The 24,165-nt window shown below is 48.2% G+C and overlaps 1 protein-coding gene across 2 annotated transcripts in view; it reads left to right on the forward strand.

The window, feature by feature from the left end:
• Positions 1-415: 415 nt before the first annotated feature.
• Positions 416-24,165, forward strand: part of LIPA (lipase A, lysosomal acid type) — a 31,034-nt gene continuing 7,284 nt past the window's right edge. The window contains exons 1-6 of one of the 2 annotated variants that reach the window (XM_028104492.2): positions 416-552; positions 3,743-3,935; positions 5,372-5,489; positions 19,725-19,923; positions 21,030-21,139; positions 22,663-22,799. In XM_028104492.2, coding sequence (XP_027960293.1) covers positions 3,825-3,935; positions 5,372-5,489; positions 19,725-19,923; positions 21,030-21,139; positions 22,663-22,799 — 675 coding nt within the window. In that variant the 5' untranslated portion in view covers positions 416-552; positions 3,743-3,824. The remainder of the gene's footprint in view (positions 553-3,742; positions 3,936-5,371; positions 5,490-19,724; positions 19,924-21,029; positions 21,140-22,662; positions 22,800-24,165) is intronic. The other variant, XM_028104491.2, reaches the window with a different exon arrangement.

Raw genomic sequence — 24,165 nt, forward strand, 5'->3', positions numbered from 1 at the left:
CTTCACAGCACTTTCTACTACTTTATGTTATATATTTATTCACGGTGTGTCTGTTCCTGTTGGAATGTAAGCAGAACAGGGGCCTTGTTTGGTTGGCTGCTATACCCCTAGTCTCTTAATACTGGGCATTTTAGAAATAAAAATAAAATGTACAGCAAGATTGCTTTGCATCAGCCACAATGCTAAGCGCTTTATACGGAACATACAATTTCTTTGCACTTACAGAGCCCACAGCTCTATGCCAGGTGCAGAGGGTGCGGACCTGGCGGCAGAAAGCCTCAGCCTCGCCTGCAGGTGCAGCTGGGGATCAGCCCAGGCTGGGAGGCTCCGCCCTGCCAGGGGCCCGCCCATGGCGCATGCTCCGTGGCGGCGCTGGGCGGGGCGGGGTCTCGGCGGCACTTCCCGGCAGCCCGCCGCTCCGATTGGCTGCGCGCCTAGCCTGAGCCTGGAGGGGAACCTGCCCTCGTGTCCCGCGGTCTCCGCCCCGCCAGGTGCCCAGTTCCACGAGCGGGCGCTGAGGCTCTGGACAGCGTCCTGGGAGGACCGGTGCGGGTGAGTGCCGCCGGGCTGCGCCGCCGGGTACGGGTGCTGCAGCTCGGGCCTCCGCGCGCCGCCCCCCCCGCCCCCTCACGCCCGAGCCTCTGCAGGCTGGCGGGAACCCCTGAGCTTGGCTCGTTGCGCATCCCGCCTGGAGCACCTGAGGGCGCCTCCTCTGCGGGCGGCGTGGTGCAGGTTTCGCGGGCTCTCCGAAGTTGCCCCCGCTTCCGTGGGAGCCCTCCAGTTTCCTGCACGGGAGTGGTCGCCCATCAGCAAAGCCGCCCAGAGCCCTCGGATTGCGGTGGCAACCGGGATTCCTGATTCCCAGCTACTCCCTTCCCCTGGTTAAGCTCCCCTTTAACCGGTTGGCACTTTGCTTCCCGTACTTGACCTAGGTCGAAGCTCAGCTTCCCGAAACAAGGATATAACGGGACCGTACTGATGTGCTGGAGGAGTAGTTAACGTAGGTCGGAAGCACTACCGGCGTGTCTGGAGCGTAGCGGGAGTTTAATGGGAGCGAGATTATTGTTCGTGGTGTTGACCTTGTCATTAGTAGGAAGCAAAATGGGAGGCTGCTTTGGGGCTTTTCTTTTCTTCAGCCACTGAACTTTTGGACCGGCCCGTATCTCATTTTTCAAAATATGTACTGTAGGTGCAGGGCAACTCTATAGATCCTAAGGGTTCAAAGTTGAGTCAGACGCCTGCCCTGCCTTCCGGCTTGGGCGAAATGAGGACAGACGAGCACGTTCTTGCATTGTTACAATGTAGAGAGAACGGAGATAGAAGTTGCTCAGAGAGCCCAGAAAAACACAGAATCCAGCCTGGAAGGGGGCTTTTTCTCCGTTTAAACTTCTCAGTCATCATCCTTCCAAGAATCACCTGACTAGTTGGTTGAAAAACTTGCTTAGTGTTGTGTTGGAAGGAAACATGAACAGGGTGACATACGCAGTTGAGGATCTTCAGCTGCTACCCTCTTGGAGCGTCTCCGTGGACAGCTGGTCCAGGTTCTGTGGGATCGGTACCGAGTGGAAAGCATCTGCTGCCAGAAGATTCTTTGTTTTAAATTGTGGGCATGACCTTTCTTTTTCCTTTTCAATCTCTTCCCTGTTCTCTAGTAAAAATGGACTTCGGGGAGGTAGGGATTATGATAAAAGGTGGCCTGAGAGTATACAGCTCTTCCCAACCACCATAAAGAAGTAAGTTGTGAGTAAACGCCAAGTGAGCTTGCTTTGCCAGTGCAGGCTCCAGGTTGCATTCCTTTCTCTCTAGATGTTCAGGGTTCATCACTGCTGGAGAAGTAACTGCAGCATCAATAGGACTCGCATGGGCAGAATTCACTATGGTAATCTCCTGAGAACCAATCTCTTAAGATTTGTGGAATACTCAGTTAAGCCTAAATCTTAAAAAAAAGCCGTATTGTATTGACATACAATAACAAGACGTATTTTAAATGAACAATTTTATAAGTTTTGACCTATGTATACTCCCATGAAACCATCGGTAAATTCAATATAGTGAACCTGTCCATCACCCTCAAAAGATTCCTCGTGCATACCCCCTCGCAATCCTTTCCTCTTGCCCTTTTCCTTAGGCAGCTCGAGATCTGCTTTCTGTCAATAGAGATTAGGTTGCATTTTCCATAGTACTATGTAAATGGAATCATATGTATTCTTTTTTTTTTTTTTTTTGGTCTGGCTTTCATACACCATAATTATTTTGAGATTCATTCATGTTATTGTGTTATTGTGTGTTCATTCCTTTTTATTGCTAAATAGTATGTATATATCACGTACATATTATATACATATGTATATGCATATACATGTCTCCATCCATTCACCCATTTGGGGTATTTGGGTTTTTCTAGTTTTTGTTTATTACACACAAAGCTGTTATAAACATTTTCATACAAGTCTTTTTTTATTTTTTTTAATTTTAAAGATTTTATTTATTTGACAGACAGCGAAAGAGGGAACACAAGCAGGGGGAGCGGGAGAGGGAGAAGCAGGCTTCTGCCGAGCAGGGAACCTGATGCGGGGCTCGATCCCAGGACCCTGGCATCATGACCTGAGCCGAAGGCAGACGCTTAACAACTGAGCCACCCAGGCGCCCCTTTATACAAGTCTTTGTGTGGATATATTATGCATGCATCTTTTTAAAAATGATTATATTTTTAAAAATGCAGGATGCCTGGGCTGTAGTTCCAGTTTTGCCTCTAACCATCCAGGTTCCTTAGGAGACTCACTTCACTTTGCCTTTAACACTCAGCCCCAAGGTCTTCGCTGTGCTGTGATTTTGCACCATCACTGGTGGAAACTAGATCATCTTTGTTGGTGGTTGGAGGGTCTCAGAAGGAGAAACGAATGGTCTTCTATCCTGTTTCTCTTTCAGCCTCTCTTGCATTTCACTCTTTTCCTTGGATGACATACTTATTTTATTTATTTTTAAAAATTTATTACTCTTCTTTTTTCGCTAAAGTTTAGTTGACACAATGTTGCATTAGTTTAAAGTGTACAACATAGTGGTTCAACGTCTTTGTATGTTGTGCCGCTACAGTCTGTCACCATGTAACTCTGTTCTATACCGTTGACTAGAGTCCCTCTGCTGTGCCTTGCATCCGCGTGACTGACTGATCCCATAACTGGAAGCCTGAACCTCCCACTCCCCTTCACCCATTTTGCCCGTCCCCCCACCCACTTCCCTCTGGCAACCATCAGTTCTCTGTATTTATGGCTTTGTTTCTGCTTTTTGTTTGTTATTCATTTTTTAGATTGCACAAACATGTGGAATCATACGGTCTTTGTCTTTCTCAGTCTGGCTTATTTCACTTAGCATAATATTTGCATGACAAATTTGAATCCTGACATGTAATTTTGGACAAGAACAGAAATAGACAGTGGGAGGCAAGAACTAATACTGAACTTAAGCATGAGAACTTAAAAATGTTTATATCGCAAATTCGAGGGAAAAAGGTGGGAGGCTCACAGGCTCTGGAACTTTGTGGACCCTCTTTTTTTTTTCCAGCCTATTGTCTTCTAAGTTCTCTCCTCTGTTTTTTCTCCAGAACACTTTGTTTAAACTCATGGTGAGGTGGTGAGTGGGTGTGCTGGGCTCCAAAGGTCACATGTTAACTGGTGGTGGCAAAGGGGGGGAGGGGGAGTTTCCTAGTAAAAAAATAATCCCTATGTTTTGTTTTTGTTTTCAGAACTTTTTATGGGAGCATTAATCCACCAACATAATCTGTGTGGTGAAATTCAGACAAATAACAATAGACTATTTTATACAGAATGAAAATGCAGCTCCTGGGATTGGTGGTCTGTTTGGTCCTTGGGACCCTGCCTTCCAAGGCGTTCGAAAGCAAGCTGGCAGGTGTGGATCCTGAAACAAATATGAATGTGGTAAGTTTCTCAAAGTCTCAAGGATGCTTTTAAAATGCATCTGTGACAAATGTCAGGTATTTTCTGCAATTCCGTTATGTGGGCTATGTGAAGCCACAAACCAATCTCTTTATATATCATTATGCTTTTCATGTTCTCTGAATCTTAGATTCGGTTTCCTGACTTTCCCATCAGGTAATGTGTATTTTATGAACTGCATTTAACTGTTAAAACTACATACTTCTTAATGGGATAAATGAAATTTTTATAAATTCATTTCATTTGTAAGTCTCACTGAATTTGTTGAAAGAATGATAAAAATGTATCAAACCTTTGCAAGAATGTTACTACCAACTGCTGCTTTTTTTTTTTTTAAGATTTTATTTATTTATTTGACAGAGAGACACAGCGAGAGAGGGAACACAAGCGGGGGCAGTGGGAGAGGGAGAAGCAGGCTTCCCGGGGAGCAGGGAGCCCGATGCGGGGCTCGATCCCAGGACCCTGGGACCATGACCTGAGCCGAAGGCAGACGCTTAACGACTGAGCCACCCAGACGTCCCCCCAAATGCTGCTTTTATAATACGTTGAATAAGGAGTGTGATTAGCAATGTCCAGGGAACACAGTTCAATACAAAAACCAAAATATCTGAAAAAAACCTTTGTTGGAACAAATAAGCAAATACAATTTGTAGAGTAACTGACACATTTCAAAGTTATTAATCATAAGTAAACAATAAAACCTGGAAATACCTCATTTAGGCATAAAATATTGGGAAAATACAAATGACTAAAGAAAAGAACTACTCTATTTATTATTATTATTATTATTATTATTTTTTTTTTTTTTTTTAGAGAGAGAGTGAGCATGGTGGGGAGGAGCAGAGGGAGAGGGAAAGAGAGAATCTTCAGCAGGTTCCACGCCCAGTGAGGAGCTGGAGGCCTGATTAACACCTGCTCCATGGATTGGAGAAGTGTGATTTTGATCATAATTTCCATTTTTCGTCTCTTAGTGTCCTTTGTTAGTGTAAGTTTATCAGTTCATTGATGAAAACGGATTAATGCTATGCTCTGTTCCCTAGGACTGGACCTCTTAAAATGAGGGTAGTGGTAGATCACAATATTAGCTGGCATATTTAGAAAAGAAAGAAAGAAAGAAGTGTGTTTATTTGTGGAGCCAGGATGCAAACAGAGGGGCCCAAAGCAGTGGTGAAATTAGACACATTTGGTGTAGAACAGGCTAGAATGTTGAAACCAAGGTTAATCAGACACCAGGGAGCGGAGCAGATGGATAGAACAAGGAGATTGAGCTTGATTGAGCGCACCAAAATTTCAGTAACAACTGTTTTCTCAAAGCCTGGAGAATGTCTGCTGACATTTTGTCTTCTCCTTTGCCTGCCAACGTGGGAGATCTTGTCCGATTCTATCCATAGAGTTTCCCATATTCTTTTTCTCTGTAGAGTGAAATTATCGCTCACTGGGGATACCCTAGTGAGGAACACTTCGTCGAGACAGAAGACGGGTATATTCTTTGCCTTCACCGAATCCCTCATGGGAGAAAGAACCATTCTGCCAAAGGTATGGGTGTTTCTGGTGGTGAGATAGGAAAGCTCTCAGAAGTGCCTGCATGGCTGGAATTTGGCTGGTTTTCATGTCAGTGACCAAGTTGAGATTTAACTTGAAAACATTGAAATGGGGTTATTTTTTAGGCCAAAGTACTAAAAGCGTTACACTTATGCAAGACATATAAAAATACTATTTTGAAAGAAGTAAGGATGAGTCATTTAATTTCATATTTTGCTTAAGGATTCAAAAGGTCAATTTTGAGGATATGCTGAAGTCTCTGCTTTCTTTGTTTTAAGGAAATATCTTATTCATGAAATGTTTTGAGCATTAAGGAGATAGCTTTTGGTGTTTGAAAATTAATTGATTGAATAGGCAATGTATTCATGTGGTTCACAACTTAAAGGAAATAAAAAGCCGTACCGTGAAATCCCTCCCCCTTGTCTCACTGTTCACCTCCCCGGTCTGTGTGCATCCTTCCAAAATCTCTTGAATTTCTTTAGCTCTAAAAAAAAATCTCTTTAGAAACAAATATAAACATAGATTACTATTTTTCCCTGCTTCCATTTTAATACAAAAGGTGGAATGTAATGTGTATTCTTTTGTTCCATGAATTTTTTACTTGATATTTTGGAGATCTTTCCATACAAAACATAGAAGACTTCACCGTTCAATTCTGCAGATACTTGGCATTCCACTGCATAGCTGTAGCATGACTTACTTAACAGATGTCCTAGTGATGGGCATTTGGGCTGTTTCTAGTCTTCTGATAGATGACAGATCTTGCTGCTGAAAATAACCTTGTATGTGTGCAAGTTTGTTTATAAGATCCATTTCCAGAAATAGAATTTTTGAGGCAGAGGATCTTGTATACATTTGTGATTTTGACAGATACTGTTAAATTGCTTTTCATGTGGTCTTGTTCTAGTAATTACTCTTGCTAGCAATATATGAAAGTTTTTATAGCTTTGGAGATATGTACATATCTTCCCATAGCAAAACTGAGGTTTCCAGTTCAGATTAATGAATTTCTAGACAGACTACTTGAAATTGTTAAACATATATCAGAATAAGGATCTGATCCCCATTCAATCATCTCTCCAGACTTACCTTATTCTTTAACATTTGCTCTTTGTAGGGATTTTCCCTGGAAAATTAAGATTGATATTAAGGAAATTTGATGACTAACTGTTCTTCAACTAACATTTTGTGTGAGCAGAAGGGCCTTTTTGCCTCAATTCCTTCCCAAATTATTATTCGAAGCAAACTAAAAACCTATGTTAACGTGAGCTTTGTAGCATTATTCTTTATTTTTTTCTTAATATAATCTGGTTTGTCTATTTCTTTCTCCCATAAATTCTAACTATAAGAAGGCATTTTGTAATGCTGAAGTGGCTGAGCCAGACAGTGCTCTTTTTGAAATTTCATTTCTCATTCTTGAGATTTTTATGGTTTACACCTTATATGTTATTAAGCTTTCTTCTTGTAAGTGTGTTGCAAAAATGAGTAGTGAGCTGTGAGGGCTTCTATTTTTTTTTCCTGCTCAAAACACACAAAATGTATACTTTATTCCAGCATGAACATCTGATCTTACTTTCCATGCCTTTTTTTTTTTTTTTTTAGTAAACCCTTTGATTTCAGATTTAGTAAACCCTTTGATTTCTATAAAGAAGAATATGTACAGATATCATTTCTCTTAAAATTGGTGAGTTGACTAATAGAATTAGTAACGTGAATCACTGTTAAAAGGAACTCGTGTAAAAACACGCTCAGAGAACGCACGCCCTGTGTTCTCTGTCCCCACCCTCAGGCTCCCGTGTCACGCAGCGGTTAGCGCAGAGTGCCGCCTGCCCTAAGTACATATGTATGCACGTTCGTACTCCTGCATGGGAAGCGCTGTGCCCCCCAAGGTGAGGAAAGGGAGCCCGGGTCTCCATATGCTCCCCAGTGGCAGGAAGTAGTCAGGAGAGCTCGATGCTCTCAGACTGAAAGCTCTCTGAATCTGGTCACAGCGTGAGGTCCCCCACCTGCTACCTGTGCTCTGCAGAGCTCTCCTTGTAGGGCATCAGTGATGCGTGTCTCACACCTGCTGTGTGCTAAGCTCGGGGTCCGGGGCGGGGAGGGGGGGGGCGCGTTCAAGGAGCTCTGCGGCAGATGACTCCATTATCTAAGGCAGCTCCTGGCATCCCTGAGCACTGCGTAGGTTCTTCATGGTTTGCAAGTCCACGGTCCCCGGCAGAGACCCTTCACTGTCCTCTCCTCCTACTCAGGATCAGCGTTGTCGGCTTGTCAGTGGTGTACCTTTGGCTCACTTAAGCTGCACAGACACAAAGAATTCCTAAGAGTCCTTCACACCCAACACAGAGCTCATCCTCTCGTTCATGCCACTCCATCCCCCGACTTCCTCCTCTTTAATAACACCGTCGGCCTCCCAGTGATCCTGCCCCAGAAACTGCAGAATCATTCTTGACCCCGGGCCGCCACCCTACTCAGGCTCTCGTGCCCGTTTAACCGGACACCTGGAATAACCTCACGACCCAAGGGAGGCTTGGGCCGCTTTCTTTTTTGAGGCTTGCCATGTATCAGAAAAAGGAAGAATCTCAAAACAGGTAGATGAAAATTGTTTGTCCTTTAGGAAATTAATGCATTTACTACACCCAGATATAATGCCCTGCATCTGTACTAATTACAAGGCATTGCAGGATACCTTAAACCATTTCTTCATTTATTGGGGGGACGGTGAAACTCTCTTACCCTTTTTAAGTGGGTTTTCTCCATTTCTGTGCTCTCTGGCCATGCTGCACGACCCGAGTTGAGGCAGTGTGGGGAGCGACTTCCAGACACTGGTCCTCAGATTGTACAGAGCGCCTCACCTAGAGATTACTGGAGGCCTTTATGGTCCCAGGGTTTGGCCACATGGTTCCTTCTCCCGCCCCCTGTCTCATCCATCCTGTGTAGTTTTGCAGGATGAAGCTTCTTCGAGCCCAGGGGTCGTTAGAGGATAGGGCCATTCAGCAATCTTCAGGGCCCTGGCACATGAAGTGACCTACCTTTCCTTAACATTTTGTTTCTTCGTTGTCTGGACCTTTCACACTGCAGAAGAACTCTGAAGCTCCCAAGGGTATGTGCAGAGACCTTCGAGATTCAGCACCTCGGTGTCACATGACAGCTGTGGACCATGATGTCCGCAGTGTCCGTGTCTGCTCACGGTGGGGTAGGAGACCTCAGGTCCATCGGTTCCCTTCTGGGTTTCCGTGTCGGCGAAGAAACCGTTGTCATTTATCAGCCGTCCGGGTTTAAGCTGGGACCTTAGCCCAGCTCTGAGTAACTGAAGGCGTGTTCGCTGGAGTAATAAATATCAAAGAACGACTTTTGGGCACTCTGAAGTCCAAGCAAGGCCTTCCCTTTCTGCTGAGCCCTCTCGGATGCTGCTCGCTCTGCCCACCATCTTCATTTCTATATATTTATAAAAACCATTCTTCCCCTCCCTCCAGGCCCACCTTAACTGACTGCTCTCCCGCATTGCTTGAGCAGGAAGGAGACGTTCTTCCCCTGAACCCCCAAACCCCTCGCTAACACTCTGGAGGTGCTTTTCTTCTTCTGCCTTGGGATGGACTTATTTCTGTGCTGCTTCCTCCCCACCACGCCTCTCTGCAGGAGGGGCTGTGTCTTTGTCGTCCTCATGCCCCTCAGCACGGTTGACCAGCCTGACTGGGAGTCACGTCACCGCTGTCTTCAGAACCGGGGCTCTTAACTGCATGAAGGCAATGCACCGTCCCTGTAGCAAAATAGCACAGCACCCTGTGCCCACGCATATGTTACATGTTTGTAGAGAGTGTACGGACCCAGTAAAGAGTACGCTGATTTAGACAATCATTTGCCTGTCCGCTCAAACTCCTATCGACTGGTCAGCTGGGAGCACCTATTTAGAAAGTTCTTAGCAGCCTGGGGAGCCTGTGTGTGCGCTTCTCGGTGTTAAGCCAACTTCTCTGTCAAGCGTTGAGTTACCCCTCCTCTGCACTAACTCAAAAGGGAATTGAAATTTGGAAACTCATTCTTAATAGGGAAGTGGTTCTCGTTTGTGTCCTCAGCTGTATTTCAGAAAGTCATGGGATGTTAGCAGCACTAGAGAGGTCTCAGGGTCCTGTGTGAGGCAGAGATTCAGAGAGTTTGCATTTTTAACATAACTTCCTAGTGGATTCCAAGGTAGAATCCTTGGGTTCTGGAACCTGTGTGCTAGATGAACACCCTCATTTTACTGGGTGAGACAAAGAGAGAACAAAAATGGCTTTAAGGCAAAGAAGAGTGGCCCAGCCAGTCTGACTGCTGAGACAGCGTTCTTTGAATTAGAGAACGCAACCTTTTGTAATAAGTGTTGAGCGAGTTGATCCCATGATAATTAGATATTTATTTTATTTGACTAAAATAAGGAAATGCATATTGTCTTGCCTAAAATAGAACAGTGACTACAACAAGGCAAGACTTCTTGCCTCATTGGGAAATAAATTGTTCATAAAGCAATTGTCAAAGCACCAATAGTGGGTTATTTGTACCTGACATATGTATATGTACATAAATACATACATGCACATATGATATCTGATATGATCTATGATAGGTATTTGATGGCCTAATGAGTGAAGTGGTGTTCTGGGAGATGAATAATTGTCTTCAGGCATTTTGAACTTGGCCTTGGCAGAGACGCCCTGTGGCTTGCCCCTTGAGCTTTTTAAGTCATAACTGAAAATTCACAGTCTGGCTTGTGAATTAGATCTTTGGACAGAAAGACCATTGACTTATATTCTCCTTTGATTGTTTTAGGAGTCTGATTATTTCTGGATTTTCTGTTCTACACAGTTCCTGAAGGAGCCGTCTCTTGGAGTAAATGGTGTGTTCCAACAAGCTTCCCAGAGCCCTGGGCGAGCTGAGATGTAATTCCTTGCCTCCTGGCCACACTGGGCAGATGTAGAGTCATTAATGGATGCCGGGGCTTGTGGACTCTGGCCGACTGAACTCACGTCCAGCTGTGCTTGGTTCTGATGGCTCTCGGGGTAGCGGACCGTGTTTGGACCTTTGCCTACCGGAGCAGCACGAACCAGTGGGAGCTCCACCTGTCTCGCACACGCAGGTTGGGGCTGGAGCAGAGTCAGGCTGGAGCAGCAGGGAGTGCCCTGCCAGCACCCCAGTCTCCTGCACCCTCCCTGTCCTGCTCCCTGTTAACCGGTCTTACCCATTCTCTGTCCCCACCCTCCTCATCGTCCACGTCACTGCTTCAGGAAGGACTGCCCATCCGCTCATTCTCATGGCCCTCTGGGGGTTTCCTTCCTAGCACAGAGGGCGGGAAAACCTTAGGGCAGGACGGGTTATGGAGGTGATGGTGTGTGTGTGATTTGCACCTTCACTAGATCGTAAGCTCTTTGAGGCCAAAGCTGCTTCTGATTGTTTGATTGTCTTCAGTGTCTCTGAGAGTTCCTCCGGGGCTGGGCCCTCTTGGGACACGTGGAGCAGGGCTTCGAAGGCCAAGTCCACGCTGGTCAAGGACTCAGTCCTGCTGAGCTCAGAGACAGCCACGGGTGCAAGCGGGGGGCATCCCGCGCTGGGCATGGAATCAGAGGCCGGACACCTCGTATGTGTGCAGACACCGAGTGAGCATGTTCGCAACCCCGACCCGGGGTTTAAGTTCCTGCTCTGCTACCGTAACTAGGTGTGTGACCTTGGCAGTTTATTTATTTATTTATTTATTTATTTATTTATTTATTTAAAGATTTATTTATTTATTTTTTGAGAGAGTGAGAATGAGAGAGAGAGAGAGAGTGAGTACATGAGAAGGGGGAGGGTCAGAGGGAGAAGCAGGCTCCCCGCCGAGCAGGGAGCCCGATGCGGGACTCGATCCCGGGACTCCAGGATCATGACCTGAGCCGAAGGCAGTCGCCCAACCAACTGAGCCACCCAGGCGCCCTTGGCAGTTTATTTAACCTCTTCATCTACTAACCAGGAAGAATAACACTTGTTATTTTGTAGGGTCTTGTGAAAATTAGATGAAATAAGGCCCATAGAACATCTTGTGCGGTACACATGAAGCTCTAGTTTCTGTTTTTAATGACAGGGAAGGTGCTATCGTGGAATGTTTATGTCCCCCCATAAATTCCTCTGTTGAACCCTAACGCCCAACGTGGTGGTGTTTGGAGGTGGGGCCTTTGGGAGGTGATTCGGGGCTGGGTGAACGGGATTCATGTCCTTCTAGAAAAGAGACCCCAGGGAGCTCCCCTACCCCTTCTGTGAGGACACAGTGAAAAGTCAGCCATCTGTGAACCAGGAGGGGGGCGTCCCCACGAGACAGCAGATCAGCTGGAGCCTCCACCTTGGACTTCCCAGGCTCCAGAAGCGTGAGATAGAATTTCTCTTGTTCACAAGCCTTGTGGTCTGTGGTTTTCTGTTGTAGCAGCCCGAATGCACAGACGCAGAACATATCCTACACTACAAGGAAAGGAGAAAGATGTCTATTGTCAGGACTTGTGTGCTGTGCGCAGACAGTATGGGAGGGAGAGCCAACGAGCGAGGAGTAACGGTGTCTGGGGGTCAGAGTCCCCGTCTCTGACCAGTACCCTCCATGACACGCTTGCCTCTGGGGGCCTCTCTCTGTTCCTCCTGTTAACTGAGTATTTGGAATTAGAGCTAGATAATTCCCCAGCATTTGGCCAATGGTGAGGCTCCACGAACTCAAGGTGTCACAGCGCGAAGCCTCTGGAAGGCAGGCCGTGGCTGCAGCGAGGGACAGGGGGAACACAAAGGCAACTTCGCAGGGACCTGTCTCTGGTTCCCGGCTCGGCAGTGTGCACACTGTGTGTGCTCTGGGGTGATTGTTTCTCTCTGGGCCTCGGGGTCTCCATCTGCCCGGTGGGGGGAGTGAATCAGAGGCCTGGTGCCCAGTAAACTAAGGTGCCCCGGAAAGTGCATATAGTGTACGTGGGGTGCGTGCGAACATGTCGTGGGTTTTCTTTCTTTGCTTTGTTGATTTCTTGGCGATTGCCTTCATTCTTCAGGGTTGTCATGAGTGAGCAGCAGGTGCCAGACCCCGCGTGGGGTGCTGGGGACCTGCCGGGGATCGCTCAGCCCAGATTTCCGCCCTCACGTTGTTCAGCGACCATGGTGGCTGTGGCTAGTGGTGGGGAGATTGGGGTGGTTCTCTGGCCTGCTCTGTGATCTGAGCACTAACGTGTCCCCTCCTGCAGAGGGTCACCCCTCTTCAGCAGGGCGACTTTGGAATGTGAGCACAGTGATCTGGCCCGTGGCAAAGTGCACACCTTTCTGAGGGCTTCCTGGGGAGGGGGCCAAGTGCTCCCTGTGGGTCATGAAGTGAATTCTCATGCAGCTCTGTCCGTTACAGATGAGGAAACCAGGGCTTATAGGGCTTGATTAGTTTGCCCGTGCTAAGGCAGCTGGCTTAGGACCGACCTCCTGCCCATGCAGCCCTGGGGACGACGGCGATGCCCCTGATAAAGCCACGGTGTGGGAGGTGCTCTGTTTAGGTAACCTGTGCACCAGCTTCTGTCGCAAAAGTTCTTGGCAATAAATGCTTTGGTGATGAGCTCTTCCTTCTTATTTTCTCCAGTGACTCTAAGTGTTATGACCAAGGCTTCCCATCGTTATTTGCTGATCGTGCTTTTGGCTGTGTTTTGAGGCAAATGCTTCAAACCAGCATTAACTGCAGAAATTCACTCTGTCGTCCCTTGCTTGGGATAAATGGAGGTCTACTCTTAATAATCCTTGAGAAGGAGGCTCTGGAACTCCCTCCAGAAGCCTCTCGGATGTCAGCCAGGGATCTCCGCATCTCGCCTCTCTCTGGGCATTTAGGCAGCGTGTTCTCTGGGCCAGGCTGATGAGCAGAGGGCGTCCGTGCTCCCCTTTGGATGAAGCCCCCTTGAACCCAGCTGTGGATGGGCTGCTTCAGAAGAGCTGATGGAGCCTGTCAAAATCCTTCTAGGCTCTGCCCCTGGAGTTCCTGGTCCCCTAAATCAGGAGCTGGGCCAAAAATGTGTATGGTTTTGAAGTGCTCTAGGTGATTTCGACAGGCAGCCAGCTTGGGGAAAGAGTGCTTGGCTTGCTTTGAAGTGGCCGGGTTCAAATAGCATACTTGTAAGCACACCTCTTCTTCCCTACCACTTTATTCTCTAATGACATATTTTTCTGGAGTAGTGGTTAAAGCGGGGACTTTGGAATGAGAAGAACTTGGGGTGAGTGTGCAGGTCACTTAACCTCCCTCTTCTCTGCAGGCATCGGTTACCTTATCTGTAGCGGGGGGGGGGGCTGGATCTTTGCATCTCTCTTGTGACAGCTTAATCCATGTGGAACACAGCGCCGGATCCATAATCGGGAACTGTTGTGACAAATACTGGTAATACCTACAAATTAACCAGATACGAGGACGCTTGCTGCAGTCTAGCGCGAGTAGTTGGGGAAGGTTCAGCAGTTTCTGGTGACCTGAATCCTGTCTCAGGGATGGTTGGCACCCGCCCTGGACTTTGGGCTCGTGCGTGGTTGAGGGTTGACTTCGCTGGGTCTCAAGCTCGCTTGAATTGTCCAGTCCTGTGGATGGTGGCAGGGGTGTCTGAAACGAGGGGCGATTCTGACCGTGCATTCCTCCGTGGGACACGGCGGCAGCATATGTGCTCCATAAGCAAGCCCTCGTGGCCCTTCTGTCTAGAATCTGCCTTAGCAAGGGAGCAGGGGTGGGCGGAGCCCATATGTGACTCATAGCCTACCTTCAAAGCTGTTCTGGAAGGTTTTAGGTTATGCGGGCTCCTTCCAAAGCAGCAGGGAGCCTGGCCTCTCTTCTTGAGGCTCCGGAGACATACTCCCACCTGTCTGCTCTGGTTCAGGGTTGTTGGCTATGCACCTGTGTGGAGATTCCTTAGCCATACTGTGGCTCAAAACACCACAAATCTATTGTCTTACAGTTCTGGAGGTCAGAGGTCCTAAGATGAAGGCGTTGGCGGGCTGTTCCTTCTGGAGGTTCTCAGGGAAAGTCTGTTTTCTTGCTTTTTCCAGCATCCTGAAGCTGCCCACATTCCTCGGCTTCTAGCCCCATCTCCCACCTTCAAAGCCAGCAGTGAAGCGTCTTCCACCAATCTCTCTCTCTTTCTCTCTCTGGCCCTCCTGCCTCCCACTCGGAAGGACCCTTGTGGTTACACAGGCCCGCCAATTAATCCAGGGTGATATCTCCCTCTCAAAATCTTTAATCCCATCTGCAAACCCCTTTTACGATGTAAGGTGATACATTCACAGGTTCTGGGAATTAGGATGCGGACACATCTGGGGGCCCAGTGTTCAGCCCACCGCACCCACTCAGCTGTTTGGTGATAATGCGTGCAAGGTGCTTGGCATGGTGCCTAACATAGTCAATACTTAGTATGCTCCTGCTGTAACTGTGATTAAGTATCCTGGCTAAGGGATGCCACTTCATTTTATCTTTCTTCACAGTGCTCGTGTTCTGATAATATTTTATGACCTTTATATATTTATTACGATTATGAGCAACTGTTACTTGTTGAGCTTTACTGCATATCAGCCGCCGAGTGATTCCCACTTTAGAAAGTACCACGTAGACTTCAGAGACATTGAGTAAATCTTACAAGGTTTCCCATCTGGCGAGAACCAAGGTCTGTTTCACGCCACCACCACCACCCTGACCTCGGTGACCTCATTTTGTTGTCCCCGTGCTTCTTGGACTCAGCTGATTTCACACCGTTGGAGCACAGCGGTGGAGATGGCCAGTGCCTTGGGACGCAGGAAGGCCTTCCCCACCCACCCGGTCCGCTTCCTCCTGTTAGACTGTGGGCTCAGCACATTCGTTTTTGGAGCCTGAAATCCCCTTCTCGCTTCCACCCATATTTGGGCTGAGTCAGGCAGCACTGTGGCGGGCCAGGCCCCAGGCCGCTTCCCCTCCCTGGCTCTGTGCTATTGAGGTGACCTTTGGCCCTCTCTGGGCTGAGGGGCTTCCAGGCCCTTCCCTCAGCCCCCAGCTCTACCAGAGCTAGTCTGGGACCAACAAGCTGGGTTTGGGCACAGCTGAGGAGCCAGCCCTTGTACCGTTGTGTTAGTTTGTCGCTCAGATGAGCCAGGCCTCAGGCTCTGGAGTGCGTGGCCTGGGCTGGGGCTTGGGCACCCTGCCTGAGCCGGCGAGTCTGCCTACCATGTCCCTGCCTCCTCCTCTGAGTTTCCATCCACGCGAACTTCCTTTCCTCTGAGCCCCTGCTCCAGCTCCCTCCAAGATAGCTTTTCCCCTTCAGCCTGTCGTTCTCCAAGGGCCTCTGTATGCTACCGAATGGCATCTCTCTTGGTAACCTTCCTTTTATGGCCAAGCGGGAAAGAGCATGGACCCTGGCATCAGACATCCCTGGTTCAAATCCTGACTCCCCCTTTTAGCAGCTCTCGTTCAACCTTGGGTAAAGTGCTTGACTTCTCTCAGCCACCGTGTCCTGTTCTGTTTTCGGCGAAGTACCTTAGAGCGAACGAGCGTGTAATAATAGCGAGTTACTACTTCAGTCAGCTTTTCTCAGCAAGGTGAAAAGAAATCCAATTAAACTAACTCACTGAAAGACGTGAATAGCTGTAGGATTGAGCCTCCCAGAGAGATACTTCTTTTCCAGCAAATGCTTAAGTCCTTGACTGGTAGCGGGATGGGAAAGAAGGATGCATTGCCTTCCTTTCTTTACCCTGGTGGGAGCGGGTAAGGGAAGCCGGCAGGTGCGTGGGCAGGCCATTTGCAGGGCCCTGTCTTTTCTGGGTGTCCTCCTGCAGTCGCTGATCGCCAGAGGGAAGGGACAAACTTTCTCGTACCCCTTTGCCACCCCAGGCCAGGCTTTGTTAATGTTTTGTCTGTCTGACGAAATCATGGGTGCTGGAAGCCCAGAAGGGCACTTTGGTTCTAGAAGGAAAGGAAGCTGGCCCAGCTGGAAGGATGTGCTCCCCACAGGGTCCCTCGTGTCTCCAGGTCAGACAAGGCACTGACCCTTACCAGTGGTCCCCGGCCCCACCTGGAGTCCAGCTCCTGCAGGGGGCTGTTGGTGTGCGCTCTGGGGTCCCGTCTGACTGCGGCCCAGGGCGCCCTGTCCGTTCCACAAATCCAGGGTCCCTTTTCTTCCCCAGAACCCTCCGTGGGGCGTTCTGTCTCTCTCTCAAAATCTGGCTCCCATGTCCCTGACTCTGGCTGCCTGACTTTCTTTCCTGGGGGCTTTCCTGGGTGGGGCTCTGGCTTCTTCACGCTGGCCTAGAAGGTAACTGTACGTCCGTCTCCTGGGCTGGAATGGAGCTCCCCGGGGGAGGGAGTGTGGCTTACCCACCTTTGTGCCCCCCACGTCTAGCACGAGGTCGGCCGTGGGCCCTGGGCGTGCGTTTCACCTGGCCATCCGCCCTTTCTCGGCTTCGTGCTTACCTTCGGAGAGAGCACCCGTGACTTCTCCTTGCCTGTGGGAATCCAGGAATCACTGACCGGTGGTGTTCAAAGAATTTTCCGGTGTATCTTCACCTTGCCAATGTCCACATTTCTCCTTTGAAGCTCCCAGGTTAGGGAGGGATGTACAACACAGAGAGATAGATGTCAGGGGAGTTGTAAACATCCCCCAAGGGAGGGCACTGACATCTGGTCTCCCACAGGCTGAGCCCCGCCTCCCCTTCCCGCCTCAGCCCTGGCCAGGCTGCCCTGCCCTCTCCTCTGCACTCCCTCCCCACTGAGACCATTCCTGCCGTTCTCAGAGCTGGGCCCTGAGGAGTCGGCTGAGCAGAGGCAGGTTTTCAGTCTGCCATGCCCCTGGCCCGTCTTCGGTCCCGGTTCCCCCGGGGGGAGATGGCTCCGTGGGCAGATCATGGTTTTAGGTCATGGATGACGGGCGGGAGCGCCTCTTGGAACCAGGCAGTCCAGCCCCGGTCGTGCCCGAATGTTGCCAAAGGGTTGCCTCGATCGGCCTGACTTGCTGATCTTTTAAGGTTAAGTCTTATTCCTCCTGGCGCGGCCCCAAAGCACCTTTGAGGAGAGACACAGGTCGTACCGCGCCGAAGGGATGGGTACTGAACAGCATCGTGTGGCTTCACGGGGCAATGCTCCGTTACCCTGAGCGACCTTGCCTCTTGTCACCATCCCCACAGGGCAGGCCTGCTGAAGAGCAGCTGTTACTTAAAACACATCTCATGAGCTGCAATTTAACGAGAAATTAATTTCAGTAATTGTGATTGCATCACTGAAGTTCATTTGACCTTTCTATGATGATTCTTATTTCCCCCGTTAGATTAGGATCTTCTTCACTGAGCTAGCCTCTCAGATGCTACGGATCCCACAGCGCCTTGTCCGTAGAGCTTTGTCAGTCAGGTAGTCCTGGTAACGTCGCACCAGAATGAACGCTGAAGACGACAAAGTGCTTGTCACGCTGCCCCAATCTGGATCTATTTTGCTCTCTAGTCTCTCTCCCCTGGGAGAAAGTCACAGGCGCGGCCCCCGCCATGCAGAGGGCTGCCGTGCGTCATTACAGAATCACAGGAGTTGTTTGGACCTTTGCTTGGCAGGCCGTCCCGCGGTCTCTGCAGATGCGGGGAGCAGCGTCCACACAGCATGACTGTGGGGTGATGTTCGTGCTGCAAAGTATTTGGACCAGGCCTCCTGGCGTTGTCTGGAGAGCCACCTGCTTCAGAGGGACAGACACTTGAAAAGCAGTTCATTAGTTACCAAATCCATTGTAGGACATAAACAGGAGTAAACATTTGTCAGTTCACTTCCCATCTGTCCGGAAGACTCTTTCTTCCCATTTCTCCTTGATATTTTTACACCTCTTCTCGTTTGCACACATCATTGCTGTCTAGCTATTGTCCAGAGTAGTCTATTGTTTTGTGCTTTGCTTTCCCCCCCCCCGCCCCCTTTCCAGGCTGGGTTATGAACTTTTCTGGGCTAGCCATAGTCCTTGTCATTGTAGATGGCTGGAATACTGCCGTGAGTTATTTGACCACTCAACAATCAGCTTCTCCAGCCCCCAGCGTTTCACTATCCTAACAAATGGGCGGAAGGCAAAGGGAGCTCTTACTTTGTGACCTCTGTGTCCGTCACTTAATTACCTCATTTATTTCTGTTGACAGTTATTTACGGAATGGAGACTCAGACTGGCTAGGTGACAATAATGAGCTAATGTTTATTGAACTCTTACTGTGTCTCAGGCACTTTGCTAAGAACTTTTCATGTCATATCTCCTGGCTCGTTACTCCTTATAAAGTGCATAGACATTTCCTTGCTACAGGGGATGATGTAAGTTTCAGGGGATGTTGAAGTGCTTTGCACAGGGCACCAGTCCGAAACTGGGGAGGACAGGTTCAAACCTGGGTGTGTCTGTCTCTAACACTCGTGGTCAGTATCAAATCAGCTCCGTGACGGTGAATTGTTTTCTTTCTGTGTTTGTTCTCTGTCGTGTGCCCAGTGCTGGGAACGCCTGACACATAGTTGGTGCTCAATGAATGCTTGGTTAATGAGTGACTAAATGGTCTTAACTGATGTAAACAGCCAGAGGTCATGTTTCTCTGGCTCCCTAGTCTTTGTTTTTCCACTACATCAGTGTGTAGGTGAGTAGAAAATAAAAAATAAATAAAAGAATATATATGTAAATAAAAGAATATGTATAGATGTATTTATGAATTTGTATATATATAATCTTTTTTTAAAGGTTTTATTTGAGAGAGAACGAGAGAGAGCACAAGCGGGGGAGGGGCAGAGGGAGAGGGAGAAGCAGTTTTCCTGCCGAGCAGGGAGCCCGATGCAGAACTTGATCCCAGGACCCTGGGATCATGACCTGAGCCGAAGGTAGATGCCCATCCGACTGAGCCACCCAGGCGCCCTTGTATATAGTCTTTTTCTGTCTTTTGGTTTATTTCCTTAGGATACATTGTAAGAAATGCAATTACTGGAGCAAATAAATTATAGAAACATTTCATCGGCTCTTAAAAATGTATTAGCTTTTTTTTTTTTTACGGTTAAGTCACTGTGTCTGGTTATCAGCTATGCAAAATAGTCTATTTTTGCTACTCCTTTGCCAGCACTGTTTAAAAAGATATTCTTTACCTGGGTCATATAGGAATACATTGTTACCTCAACATTTGGATTTGTTCTTAGCTCGTTATTTGCTTTGGGATCTTTTATGAATGATCTGCTCAGCAAGATCTCATGTTGGCTTTACAGTGAGGTGCTTCTGCCTCCTAAACCCGAATGTTTTTCAGGTCCTAAGCCAGTGGTGTTCCTGCAGCACGGCCTGCTGGCCGATTCTAGTAACTGGGTCACAAACCTGCCCAACAGCAGCCTGGGCTTCATCCTGGCAGACGCCGGTTTCGACGTGTGGCTGGGCAACAGCAGGGGGAACACCTGGTCTCGGAAACACAAGACTCTTTCAGTTTCCCAGAATGAATTCTGGACCTTCAGGTATGTTGGAATTGATCGTGACCGGGGCTGTTTCCTTCGCACCCTTAATGCAGACACATCCGGGGAGGCAGATAGATGGGCAACTCGGAATTGTAGGAGAGGGGAAACTGGTGGCTCGTGGAAGGCTTTAAACCTGGTGAGGAATTTAGTAAATCACAGCCGGGTAAATTACAAGCACATAATTGCATATTAAGAATTAGATTCATTTACGGATTTTTAGTTATTTTGGCATTCCAGGCCGTGTGGGAGCTGCTGGGTTAATTGTGTCTTAGAACCTTCTTCCTTCCTCCATCAACATGCACTGTTCTCTATTTCCAGAAATGGTCCTCTCCCCTCTGTTACTTCTGGCTCTGCCTGACTCACTGCATGACATGGCACTTGTCGCATAAGCCCTCTGTGTGTCAGCGTTCTTTTTTGTGAGATGGGGCTAATAAATACCTATCTCATGAGGTCGTCGGGGAGGAGAGGATACAGGGAGAAAGCCTGGCGTGTTGCACGCCAGGTAACGGTCTGCTCACGCATCTCCTGATGACAAACAGCACCCGTGCACGGGTCCAGGGCGGTGTCTTGGTACCTGGTATTAGAGAAGGTCAGAGCCATAGACTCCTTCGGGCTTGTTTCCCGTTTGTAAAACCACGGCTTACCTAAAGACAGGAAATGCAAGAATGGGAGCTTTTCCCAAAGGCACGCGTGGGGATATATATGTTGTCACGCCATTTGTAATAGTGAAAAGTCCGAAACTACCAAATGCCCATCAGCAATGAATGGACAGATGGAGTGCTGTGTATTTACACAGTGAACGGCTAGCGGCTACGCAACAGCATGGATGTAGCCAGAGACGCACACACACACATACTGTTTGATCGCACGTATGGAAGAGTTCAAGAAAGGGTAAAACTAGTTTACTGTATGAAAGAGGAGGACGGTGGTGGGGGGCCTGCACAGTCCCGTCGATGTCTTCTGCGCTCAGCGCTGCTTTACGCAGCTGGGCTCAGCTTTTGGGCGCTCACCCCACTGTGTCCTCTCTGTTTGCAGGTGGTTGTGTTGGTGTGTGCTTGTGTTTGCATGCGATGTCTTAATGAAAGTGTTCCTTTTTTGGATTCCAGTTATGATGAAATGGCAAATTATGACCTGCCAGCTTCGATTAACTTCGTTCTGAATAAAACTGGTCGAGAACAAGTGTATTATGTGGGTCACTCTCAAGGCACCACGATAGGTATGTATGTGATAAAGACTGGAGCTTGGTACAGAGTTGGCGTCTGTCCTTAGACGTGAAATGTAAAAAAATAACGTTAGTTTGAATAGAGGTGTGTGTCCGTTTTTTGTTTTAATGCCAAGCAGAAATAATGAAGAGGGGAAGGGCAGGGAATCCGGAGTAATAGTTCACAATGTTCTCTGGAAATTCAGACTTTCATATCAGTATCAATGGCTAGACGTGGTGTATGGTTCTCTTGACATGGAAAGAATTAATGGAAGCCACAGCCTAGCACATAGTTTCCTGGTTTAGCAGCATGGGGATATGAGAGGATAGGAAACAAGGGTGTTCTAAGCGCAGAGACTTTTAAACAGAAAATAAAGTACACTGATTCTTACGTGGAATAAAACTAACTACAAACATGCCATGTTATGTTTCGTCTCTAAAATAGTTTCAGAAAGTCATACGCATTTTTTATTTATGCTGATTATAAAAGGAAGGTGTATTCATTGTGTACAAAAACAAAAAAATTTCGGGGCGCCTGGGTGGCTCAGTCGGTTAGGCATCCAACTCAGCTTAGGTCTTGATCTCAGCGTCATGAGTTCAAGCCCCGTGTTGGGCTCCATGCTGGATGTGGGGCCTACTTAAGAAATTTTTTTTGGCAGAGTTTAAAGAAAATAAAAATTGCCTATGATTCTAGCAAATAAGAGTTCCTCTGATTAGGGCCTAGGGCCCTGTCCCATAATTAATTTAATTCCTTCTTTTAGTGTGTGCTAAGATTAGATTCTGTGTTTCTATCACACAATCTCCTTAGAATGCATTCCTAAGAAGCAGAATCAGTCAGTGAAAGGTAGGCCTGCTCTTAAGAGTCTTGACGTGTTTGGTTAAATGTCCGCACCCTCACTCACTGCCTCTGAACACACTCGTAGCCAGTTTGAGAGGCTACAGACAGAAGGCAACACGGATGCGTGTACCTTCCTTAAGAGTCGAGTTAAGCATTTTTCTTCATTTTATAATCTTCTCCCATGACTTCTCTACTTGTGACCCTTGCCTCATTTGCCTTCTGAAGTGACACTCTGGGGCCAAGTTCAAGGCAAGGAGTGACCCAAGAGGAAGCTGAAAGATATTTTAGAGCTAGAACATTCTAAATGTGTAGGTTCCTTCTGAGTCACTGGCGACTGATCGGAACGCCTCTGTAAATCGTTCCTGGGGCTGGGTGGTGGGGTGCCCTGCTAGGGCGTCTTTCCTTTGCTCGGCTTACGTGACTCGGGGAGCAGGGACATATTCTGGCTCTCTTCCAGTGCGTAGGTAGGTTGAAGATTGAGTCAAGCACTTAACAAGTACTTGATTTACTAGTTTACTCAAACTCAGTGCGCACTGAGTTCAGAGGCCCCCGCGGGAGTGTTCGGCCTCTTGCTGGCGGTGGCGTTGCTTGCATGGTTCTCAGGCTGCCACTAGAGGGCGTCATGCACGCCCACCTTTGCCTTTTCCAGAGCAAAGGCCTACGAGATCGAATTCCGGTCCTTTCCCTTTTGTTCCTACAGGTTTTATAGCATTTTCACGGATCCCCGAGCTGGCCAGAAAGGTGAAAATGTTTTTTGCCCTGGCTCCTGTGGCTTCAGTTTCGTTCTCTACTAGCCCTCTCTGTAAATTAGGAGGATTTCCAGAATTTCTCTTGAAGGTACTTGGGCTCCCCCCACCCTCTCTTGCCCCACAGACTCCCTTTTCAGACCTGAAGGACTGGCCTTTCGAGGGAGAATTGGCGCCTTCCTCCTCTCTATTTTGCTGCCGATGGAACAGTGGGGCAGCTTCTCCCCATCGTGTTTCTTTCCCCCTTCACCCCTACCTCCAGGTTCTGGGGGGTAAGGTGTATCACTGACCCCGCCGGGGAGCACCATGTTCTCCGGGGGAACTTGTCGGCGCTCTCCACCCACCACACAAAGGGAGCCCAGGGGAGTCCGGGAGAAGGTAAACTCCCGGAGTTGCTCTTTATCGTGCGCGGTGAGCCCGCGGGTATTGGGATCAGGCGGGGGGTGGGAGAGGGGACCACCCTGGCCGTGCTGAGGACCATCGAAAGACGCTGTTCCTATTAACATTTCCTAATATGGCCCCTAACACAAACCGGTAACCTCACCCCTAGAACGGTGTGACCCCCAAGCCCTGCTCAAGGAGGAAGCAGTTTTCAGGAGGACGAGCTGAGAGCCAGCTGAGGCCAGATGGCGCGTCATGCACACACACTCTCTGGGTTTCATGTATGATACTTTTATACACACACATGAAATCCCATACAGGAGCAGGTGTAACATATTGGCCACTTAAGAGATGTTCACGGGGAATATAGACTGTACTCTGATCTCAGAATCCGACCCTCACCTGAGATGGATTCTCTGCACCAGTGACCAGACACACAGATAAGATGTGGCCCCCTCTAACCGAATTTATTTTTAATGTCTCGGGTCATATAGACTCTTCAGTTTTCATTATAAACCATTCAGAAATTGTACATAAAGTCCTCTTCCATTACCGAGGCCGCTCTCACTCCTCAGAATTGAACACAGTGCTCAGGGTGGGTCTTTTCCTATAGACCTTGCGTGTGAATTTAAATATGTACACAGATCCCGAGAGAAATGTAGTGTTTTGTTTTAATGAAGACGGTAGCCAACTATGTATATTGTTCTGCAGATTCCGTGGTTCACACTTGGAGAGCTACCATGTTACTGCACAAAACAACATCACGTTCTAAACGGCCGCGTAGGAAGCACTCCGTTATCAGGAATTCCAGCTTCCTTCACCAGACTTTAGGTGGTTGCTCATTTCCCATTGCCGCATCCCTGTGCCCTTCTTTCCGAAGAACTGCAATGGCGATGTCCTAGGAGGGTTTCTGATTTAATTTAATTCTTGGAGAGTGTGATCTAGTAGCTTTGTAAAGATACAGACCTCCCCACTCCCCAGCTTGGAGACGGTGGCTCATGAAATCGGGAGAGGGGCCCAGGATCTGCGTTTTCACAGAGCACCCCACCGGATCCTAGTAGAGACGAAACAGACTG

Source organism: Eumetopias jubatus, unplaced genomic scaffold (assembly GCF_037043125.1).
Source record: "Eumetopias jubatus isolate StellerSeaLion01/CBP00866 unplaced genomic scaffold, mEumJub1_p1.0 scaffold_17, whole genome shotgun sequence".
Taxonomy (NCBI): Eukaryota; Metazoa; Chordata; class Mammalia; order Carnivora; family Otariidae; genus Eumetopias; species Eumetopias jubatus.